The sequence below is a fragment of the Podarcis tiliguerta genome, assembly GCF_965153285.1.
Source record: "Podarcis tiliguerta genome assembly, chromosome: 1".
In the NCBI taxonomy this organism is placed as follows: domain Eukaryota; kingdom Metazoa; phylum Chordata; class Lepidosauria; order Squamata; family Lacertidae; genus Podarcis; species Podarcis tiliguerta.
Genome location: NC_139534.1, coordinates 119,533,789 through 119,543,678, shown reverse-complemented (window position 1 = coordinate 119,543,678; position 9,890 = coordinate 119,533,789). Strand labels below are relative to the sequence as shown.

The 9,890-nt window shown below is 40.3% G+C and overlaps 1 protein-coding gene across 6 annotated transcripts; it reads right to left on the bottom strand.

Annotated features, from left to right (window-relative positions):
- Positions 1-387: 387 nt before the first annotated feature.
- On the bottom strand, positions 388-9,612 carry ZNF839 (zinc finger protein 839). Of its 6 annotated transcripts, none has more exons than XM_083435492.1 (8): positions 9,203-9,612; positions 7,132-8,040; positions 5,936-6,166; positions 4,371-4,463; positions 3,597-3,740; positions 2,622-2,759; positions 2,205-2,325; positions 388-1,482 (listed from the first exon to the last, which is right to left on the bottom strand). In XM_083435492.1, the coding sequence occupies exons 1-8, from the start codon at positions 9,551-9,553 to the stop codon at positions 1,037-1,039; spliced, it is 2,433 nt and encodes an 810-aa protein (XP_083291618.1). In that variant the 5' UTR covers positions 9,554-9,612; the 3' UTR covers positions 388-1,036. The 6 variants fall into 6 exon arrangements, with proteins under 6 accessions (XP_083291618.1, XP_083291619.1, XP_083291620.1 ...); XM_083435493.1 differs by having other exon boundaries at positions 2,211-2,325; positions 9,203-9,595; XM_083435494.1 differs by lacking the exon at positions 2,622-2,759 and having other exon boundaries at positions 9,203-9,597.
- Positions 9,613-9,890: the final 278 nt, after the last annotated feature.

Sequence of the window (9,890 nt, the reverse complement as noted above, 5' to 3'; positions counted from 1 at the left end):
TTTTTTCAGGCACCAATGGCTATTAGGAGCTTTTTGCATTTCTACCTTAGTGAACAGAAAATTGTTAACATTAGGCAAATGCTACATTACCATTTCGGCTCAGGTTGTGCCCAGAGGCATATGCTTTTTAGAATTTCCGCTACTCTGGGTAATTATCTAAATCTGAACAGCCTCACTGAAGTCTGTATGTTGGGGGATTGGATTCATCTCTGGGACATGGATGCCCACTCTTCCAGATGATAATAAATATCTAAATATGAAAGTGACCTACTTACCAGATTGAAGCTTTCACTTCGTAACTGACTGAAATACAATCCCTCTATGCTTAGCAGCTTTAGAGCAGCTCCTGTGTTCAAAACATCAAAATGACCTGACACACCCAAGGTGTCAAGGATAGTATATGTAGTACCTTTAATTTGAACTAGATAAACCATCAGATACAGTTTGATATCCAGCACTGAATGCCATTACCTTTGTTTGCACAGATTACCAATTTTATAAAAAGGTTCTTACCAGTGAGCTGTGATCCTACCGTTTAGCCAAAAAGCAGTGTGATTTTGGTAATAAGTTGTGCCCAAAAAACGGATCAGTTTGGTAAACAGTGCAGTTTACTTGGAATTCTAGTTACTCTTCAGTCACGTTAGTTGTAATTGCACAAAGGTCACAAGCAGCAGAAAATTAAGATTTAATAACAAAAATATACACTATAAGAATTTTTTTTAAAAAAACCCACATATTTTCATAATGGCTTTACTCTGAGCAAGTTCAATGTTGTTAAAAGAGCCTCTGTACTTTCCAAATGTGTAAGTGCATAGCAGGATCATCAATTTGGTTACAACACTGGTCGAAAAAGACAGCAGCACCAGGATGAGGCAAAGCCTGAACTATTTCATATCCCTAGAAAAGAGTTTCTAGCTCATCCAGTCATCTTTTTAATAGATTGTCAATGAGTTTTCTAAGATCATATAGAAACACTATCTCATTGGTACCCAAATGGATTAGCTACTGCCATGTTACTAATTTGGAAAGATTTTGCTTAATCAGATACCCTAGGATGTTCACAATCTATTAATGACAAAATCCTCGCTTCTTCCTGAGATTCTTGATATTTTTCATTATGATTGCTTTCTTCATGCACTGACAAGGAAGGATTCTGATTTGCTTTTTTTGATGCTGTGGAGTTACAAATCTCAAAAACACTTAGTCCGCCTACTGCATTATCCGAGTACGCTGCCACCATCTTTTCTTGTGAACATTCTGAACTGGCAAGTGGCAACCTTTCACTCCGTGAGAATAGGTAGCCTGAACAATCCAACCCTGATACACTTGAAGGTTGTAAGACCTCAGCCTTCCCTTGCAGGAACTGATCTGTATCTGCAATCTCATTTGAAGCTTCTAGTTCAAGTGATTTGTGGTGCTCCTTTTGCTGTAATGTATTTCCAGTGCAAATGTTTGCTCCGCAGTTTTGTTCTGGGGGGAAACCTAAAAAAATCAAGTTAAAAAACAGAAAACTTCAGTTTACATGCATGCTTTTCAAAACAGACAAAAACAAAAGTGTTTTATAAAATATTTATTTCATAAAAATTATATACCACCTGATTGTGGTATATAATGTGGTATATGCTACCCATATTAAAAATTAAGCCGTTTAAGTATAATATTAAGCATTAAGTAGTATAATAGAATAGTTTAAAAACAAACAGCTTCTACTTTGGCAACAGATTTTTAAAAAAATCTGCTTGGCAGTGTTAACATTTATCCCTGAAAGTAGCCAGGTGGTGGAGTATTTACCAATAATAAATACTTGCATTATATCACATTTCCTTCCAATATAGGTTGAGACCTAAACAAAGGTATAATTAGTTTTGTATGCCCAATGGGGCTTTAAGCTTGTGTTTCTAAAACAGCAGTATTGACATTCATTTGGTGAAATCTGGATTCAAATCACCAATAAAGAAAAAACAAACAACTTTTGGAAAACCTATGCATTAAGTACCTTGGCAAGAAAGGAGAATGCAAGTGTGAAGGATACAGCAAATTTTTAGCTAAGTTTCCTTTCTTTCTTTCTCTCTCTCTCCCTACTTAACATTATTTTTAGACTTATACCACTACAGTCTAAAGGGTCATTGTACGCTTTCAGCTTCCTAGCTATTTGCACGTAATTTTATCTTCAGGAGAGAATGGAGATATTAGAATTCACATACCACTACCTTCATATGCAGGACTTCTTTCCTTTATTTCACCATGACTTGAACTGATAGTCACACTTTCTAACCCATTTTCAGCTCTGATCTTTTTTGCAAATGGCAACGTTTCATCTGAACCCTGTTGAGAGAGAAAATAAACTTACCAGCCTATTTATCAAACATCAACTTTTTAAAATTATTCCAATATTTTAATAAGCTCTGCTCATTTGCCACACAAGAATCCAAGTGAATGAACTTATGCCAAAAAAGTATGGTTTGCTTTATTATATAAAGACCAATTTTGTATGGAAGATGAAATATGCAGCAGCTTATTTTCAGCAAGACATATACAAGCAAAAAAAGCACAAGAAAAGTTAAATATGCTACAAGGTTTGTACAGTATTATTGCTGTGGCAGAATTCACCTATTTTATACCTCAGTTGCTCGTTTCTGTCCCAGAATCTCTGTACATACACGTGCATCAGCAATTTTAATACACTCGGGTGAAGATTCTATTGTTTGAAACATTTGCATTTCAAGATCACTGCCTATAATTCCTAGAGATTCAGCCACCTATGAAAGACGAGACACAATATTTTTGTCCTAGACCAGTAATACACAATTTATTCACAGTAGATTTCATTATTTCAAAATTCTTATTTACAGGCGGTAAGTCAGCAGGGCATGTACCTGCTTTCATTATTTTGGGGATGGTTTTATTAGACCTTACCAAGTCTTCTTTGTTAATATTTTGAGTATCATGTTTGTAAATAAAGCTGCTTTAAAGGTAAAGGTAAAGGGACCCCTGACCATTAGGTCCAGTCGTGACCGACTCTGGGGTTGTGGCGCTCATCTTGCTTTATTGGCCGAGGGTGCCAGCGTACAGCTTCCAGGTCATGTGGCCAGCATGACTAAGTTGCTTCTGGCGAACCAGAGCAGTGCACGGAAACACCGTTTACCTTCCCACAGGAGCAGTACCTATTTATCTACTTGCACTTTGAGGTGCTTTCGAACTGCTAGGTTGGCAGGAGCAGGGACCGAGCAACGGGAGCTCACCCCGTCGCGGGGATTTGAACCGCCAACCTTCTGATCGGCAAGTCCTAGGCTCTGTGGTTTAACCCACAGTGCCACCCGTGTCCCTAAAAGCTGCTTTAGCGGAAAATTATTTAACTATTGTGGTGATAGTTTTTAACCCCAAGGTACTATATTTGATCTTAGCAAGTAGGCCTAAAAGCAAAAGATGGAAGCGCAAATATAGAATAAGATGTACTTAATTTCTGCTTATCTTCAGCATTTGCTATTTATCTTCACACTCCTTCTTTTAAAGAAAATGTGTTCAGTTTCACCTGCTGCACTCAGTTTAGCTACTGGATCTTGATTCACAGTCACACACAGAACTACCCAACATACCTTTGGGTTTTTTATTGCCAGAAGGTTGTTCAATTCAGGAGTACTCAGATAGTCTTGGCACATTTTCTTTACTATAGTGTGCAGCTCTTCAAATTCCCGGTATACTTCTGGAAAAAGTGCTTTGGTTGGATAATTTTTTTCTACCTGTTTAGTAACAAAAGCTACATGAATATGTGCAAATTCACAATCACGTGCTATAAGTATCATTCAAGCCTATTATAATGCAAACAAGTAACAGGCGATTAAAGGAAGAAAGCACTATCTGAACCTCTCCAGCAAGTCCCCTATCTTGACCACATTGGTTTGGATCAGAGCTGTCAGTCCATTGGTTGTCGTTGGCTTAAATTGATCTTATGTTAAACAGAGTCTGGAGAAGTAGGGACTGTGGAGTTAAGAAAACTAGACAACAGAGGCTGTGGTTCAAGGTCCAGGAAGATTATGTTAAGAACCATAACTCCTATCTACCCGTTATGAGAAAAATATCTCACTGGAATAACTTACTGTACTAATCTATATTTCCATAAAGAGTGAAATAAAATTGTTGACTTTCGCCTAAACTTCAAATAGGGCAGGGAAAGTGATGTGTTCCATCTTCCACCATGCAATTCCTTGTACTCCTCCTGGTTAATCTGGTTTCATCCAATTTTTGTTCATACCCGCATGAGACACTCAAGTTTAAAGAGTTTGACTATAGGAAATTAAATGCACATTTGCAGATAGTATTTATTCATTTATATTGTGCATTTTACACTAAGTTTGCAAGATGTATCTTACCTTCATCAATAGGAATTCAGATACAGTAACAAGTGTTGTAAAGCGTGGAAGAGCCAGCTCCATAAAATCTTCATTGGCACATTGCTGAATCAGCTATTAAAGACCATAATAATTTCTTTAGAGAAGCCATAAAGTCAAATCGCTAAAACGCCAAGTCTAAATACATGGAAATGAACAAAGAAAAATGCATGATATCTGAGCAATTTATTATAGAAAACAGATAAATCACTGAGAAGTGTCAATGTTAGGACACAGTTCCTAGAGTCATTTCCAGAATAAATTCAATTTTTAAATCCCAGCAGTTATATCTAGGGGCCACCTCACACAACATTCTTCCTGCATGGAGATTATCAAAACTAATGCAGAAAACCTGTACAACTTGTGTGAAGCACACACAATTGGATTATTTTGCCATGGGCAGACACTTTATCCAAGTTTTCAAGAGAGCCTCTTTAAAGCCTCTTTTACTACATGAAAGGCTAGCTATCAAGTAGGATCTTAGCTGGAAGATTCTGAAAGAAAAAATAGTAAGTCTTTCACCAGATAACTAAATAAGTTGTAGGAGTTTTAAGAAGAAGAAGAGAAGAGTTTGGATTTGATATCCCGCCTTTCACTCCATTTAAGGAGTCTCAAAGCGGCTAACATTCTCTTTTCCCTTCCTCCCCCACAACAAACACTCTGTGAGGTGAGTGGGGCTGAGAGACTTCAGAGAAGAGTGACTGGCCCAAGGTCACCCAGCAGCTGCATGTGGAGGAGCGGAGACGCGAACCCGGTTCCCCAGATTAAGAGACTACCGCTCTTAACCACTACACCACACTGGTTGAATCTGCATAAATGGTCACATTTGTATAAACAGCTTTGATGAGAAAGGCATGCTTCCTCTTAGATGAAGCAGCAGGCACCCTTAGAAACATTTCCTCCTGCTTGAAGAGAAAGGGATGGTTCTTATAAGATAGCAGCAGCCATTTCCCCATTTTATACTTATATCAATTTCAGGAATGTGTGTTGCCCAACTTGAGACACCTTTTCAAGTTATCAAAACATTTTAAATGGATGGGTCTAACTAAGGGATGGGGAACCTTTGTCAATCCTGGAGCAGCATTTCCTCTTGAGCAACGTTCTTGAAGCCATGTGCCAATGGTGGCAAGGGCGGCTGGCAAAAGTGGTTACTGTAGGATCTCTTTCCAACTAACTACACAAAAGTCATAGGTTTCAACACACATGCACACACATATCTCTCCCTTCAAGTAAGTAAGGTACTATTAAGGTACAACAGCACATCCCAGCTAGGCAAAGTCACTCAAGGAGGGTGAGGAGACGGACGGGTGTGAATCCAGAGGGCCAGATAATTCAGAAGTGGGGAAGCATCCAGGCCTCTCTAGGTTCACAATCCTAAGTATTTTTACCAAGGTGTAAGTCCCACAGCGGGACCTTTAAGTCCCACTGAGCTCAATGAGACCCAATTCTCAGTAAACATGCTTAAGATTGTATTGTGAGCACTGTAGCCTAATGGAGAAACTATCACTAGACAAGCGAGCATGAACAATTGTGAAAAGGAACCATACCTCTTTTAGCCTAGCTTTCCTTCTAAATATACTGTGGTGATCTGCTGACATATTATTAAGACACTTCGAAGAGAACTGACTGCGTCTGCTATATCTTCCAGAATACCTTGATCTTTCAGCTCTCTTTGGTCGGCCACACCTTCTTGGTTGTCTGGGTTTTCCAGGACCCAAATACAATAAATCGGTGTTTTGATGTTCTATTAACTTTCCATCTTCTGTAGATGTAGAAGACTGTAAAAAATGTTCATAAGAGTGCTTTAAACAGTTTTAACTTTATGTATTAATTTTTCAGTTTGGAATCATTATACTAACATTATCCTATAAAACTGAGTTAAAAGGCACATATACTTCCCACATCTCACTTCAAGACAAGGAAGATGGCAAATTCCTTTTCTCCTACCTTTAATGCACCGTGATGTCACATCATTATGGTTTGCATGTGCTGCTAACTTTGCTGTTTTAGGATTTATTTTCACATAACCCTGTCTACTTCCAGAAACAAGGACTACCTACTTTGTGACACAGTAAGGAGCACTGATAGAGCAACAAGGCAAAACAATGGTGCCTCTGGAATTACTGCAGCTGGTAAGCAGTTTTCATTTGCTTGCTACTTGCAAGGAAGCTTCGAAATGAATCTTGCGATTCAGAAGGAGGAAGGCAATGAGACTACTAGCAACACTTTTACACCAGTTACCTTATCTATCCAGTAATCATGACCAATAATTCACAGTATTTAAAGATCTTTTAAGACATGCATGTATCAATACAGCACTGTATTGCTTTCATATGATAAATGCCATTCATGAAAAGGATTTTTTGTCGTGTATGCTTCCCCTTTACATTGATTAGAAACTGCCTTTAGAATAGATTGTCCATTAAATACTTAAACGTTACCAGCAGCCTCTACCCCAGACTAATTCCCTCTTCATATTGCAGGGATAAGAATGGCATACATCTGTTTTTCTCCTAACTTTAATGAGCTACTAGCTTTTAGAATTTAGAAGCGTCAATAGTGTAGTTGTTTAAAACATTCCAGCAATGCCATTCACAGTGAAGCCTATTGTATAGATTCCTGTAGCCATGAACTGGATTTAGATAAGTGGCAAAGGGAGATCCAGCTTGCTCTGGAAAGGCAGAGGGCATGAGCTGACCATTCCCTGGATAATTTGAAATAGAACTATATATATTTCTCTTACCTGTTGCTTATTCTCTATAGGAAGATTATTTTTCAAGTCTACAGCTGATCCAATTTCATTTATTAAAGGGGCACTAATTGGTGGTGGTGAAAGCATCTGATGTACACTTTCACAACTTGTCTGCCCAGTACACTCCAGCAACTGTCTATTTATAGAAGATTGTGAAGATTCTTCCTGCCTATGAGCTGGATTAAGTTTATAATGCCGTGCTAATCCTCCTTTTCCTATGTAGGATTTTTCACAGCTTTGACATTTAAACAATTTTGGCTTCAGGTCATAGTTCAAGGGACCAAATAACGAGCACACTTCCTTCTCCTTGCCGCCTCCTTCATCATCTTCTAGACTTAGCTCAGCATAGTCATCAGAATCAGACTGGTGACAGTCAGCCAAGTCTTTAGTTTTAATGAATTTGTAATCCTTAGCTTTATATTTGGGAGGCCTTGAAATCCGCCCAGAACGAGTTTTCACTTTTAGAGATTTTTTAACTCTGTATTTGTACTTCTCGTGGTTTGTGAGTGAATTTGCTGAACAAGATGGGGTGCGAGTAGCATTTGGAGAATCTGAAGCAGCTATTGCAACAGATATGTTTTTCTGTCCATTGACAGCGAGGCCACTGAGTAGTTCATGTGTTATCTTGCCTGAGGAAACTTGTCCAAGAGGATGTAAAGGTCTCTGCAGAAGCAGCTGAAGGGTAGGTTCAGAAGATTTATATAACAAAAATTGCTGTGGTCTAGGCACTGTAGCAATATGTGGGTTAATAACACTGAGTGCTACAATCCTGGAATTTTTCTCAAATGGCTGATTCATAGTTACATTTTTTGATCTTTGAATTGCTGCAAGAGACAGCTCTGATCTTTCTTTCTCTTTTTTCTGTTCTGGCTGTACTTGGACACAGGTGGTTTCCAATGGCTGTAAGAAAAAATAAAGCTTGTTTAAGCACAAAGTCATATAAGGTTTTCTATACATTCTTGAAAATGAAACTGATCTAGATGACCACACACTAGTTTTTAAAAGTCTCTTTTAATCCAAGTAAACACAGTCAAGATTGGTTGGAAATTGTAGCATAATTGACTTTAAAAAAAGAATAATACTCTAGCTTGCATACTCCTGAAACTAGTATTATACACGTTTATCTACTTGTCATATCGTTGTAAGGATTAAAGTTAAGGTTTTATGGGGAGTGGAGTAAATTTTTAATAGTGACCTGAAGGAGATCAAGGGCAGGAAGGGGAGAAATCATGTGGTTTTAACTAACTAACTAACTAACTAACTAACCTGCTATTGTTAAGCAGATTGCTGGGTAAAAGTCTGGCGTGGTCAGTTGGTGTTTCATCCAAGGGAAATTAATTGACAGGATTTGTGAAAGTTGGGAATCTCCTTTCATTTCTTTATGGTACACCCTTCAGTTCAGCAGAGGGAGCAGATGCTTGTGCAACTTTAGAATAGGCAGAAAGCAGTAGTGGAGGTGGGCGGGGGGGGGGGGAGGGCAGGGTGTCCTGGGCGTGATGGGGGGCTGGAGCGTGTCGGAGCTAAGCACGTTTTAGTGATGTTCGCGAAAGAAGTTCACAACTTTGGGGAAGCTCCGCCCCAGGCGAGGTTGTGATGGATAAGCACTGCTTACCTTGCTCTCTGGTAAATCTACTGCTTCAAAGGCGTGCCTGCTTTGTACACAGGAGATCCAGAATTTTTTTTCCTCCCAAGAGGACACTAAACTATTCGCCTCCATGTAAAGCAGCACTTTGGTGACCCTATATTAATTTATTATTATAGTTATATACCACCCTACAGCCAAAGATCCCAGAGCGGCTTACAACATAAAAACACCAAATACTTAACAATACTGTAATAATAGCAAGAATAATAATACGTATTTGGTGTTTTTATGTTGTAAGCCGCTCTGGGATCTTCGGATTAAAAGCGGTATATATATATATTAATTAATTAATTAAATAAATAAATAGCAGCAGCCCTCCGCCCCGCAAGCAGCGATTTAACCATTCTACGACTTAAGCATCAGCGATCCCCCTTACGAAAAATCCCCACATAAACCCCACAGGCTTATTTCTTATACCTTGGGCGGCAGGAGCCTGGCAGGGACACGGGGCACCTTCTGCAGCCGCTGCGCCGCGTCGTGCGGGATACTGGACACCGGCGGGTCCACCGAAGTCGAGGCGGAAGTCGCCGAGCAGAAGCCCCGAGCCGGGAAGTGGGGATGAGAAGCCGCTCGGCCGTCGTCCTGGGCTACTGGAGAAGAGGCTTCCCGCCGTTGAGGCGATGCGGCAGCCGCGGCGATACGGGAGCACGGGGGCCTCCCGGAGACGGGCCTCCCCGTTTGCTTCCCAAGGGGCAAGGTCTCGCCCGGCTGCTGTAGACCAAGCGCCGAGTCCGGGTCCACAGGCCCCCTCGCCTCAGAGGCCGCCATCTTAGCGAGTAGCTGCTGTCAGGGGAGACGGTTGGAAGTCTCCTTAAGCCCCGCCCCTACCGCGAGCATGAGGAACAAACAGCGCCGGACCAATAGGAATCGGGCTCGGCTGTTTGCGGTACGTGACGACAGCGAAGGGCTGGAGTGGGGAGGAGGAGCAAGAGTTAGAGCGTCGCGGTGGGAGCCGAGCGGGGTCAAATTAGCTTCAAAAGCGTTTAGTCGCTTCCCTGGAGTCCTAGTACTTTCTCTTCGAACCCCTCTTCCGCTTGCTCCATCTCCTTGACGCGAACTTGGTGGGCACATTCTGGATTTCGGGCAAATAGGAATAAATAAAATC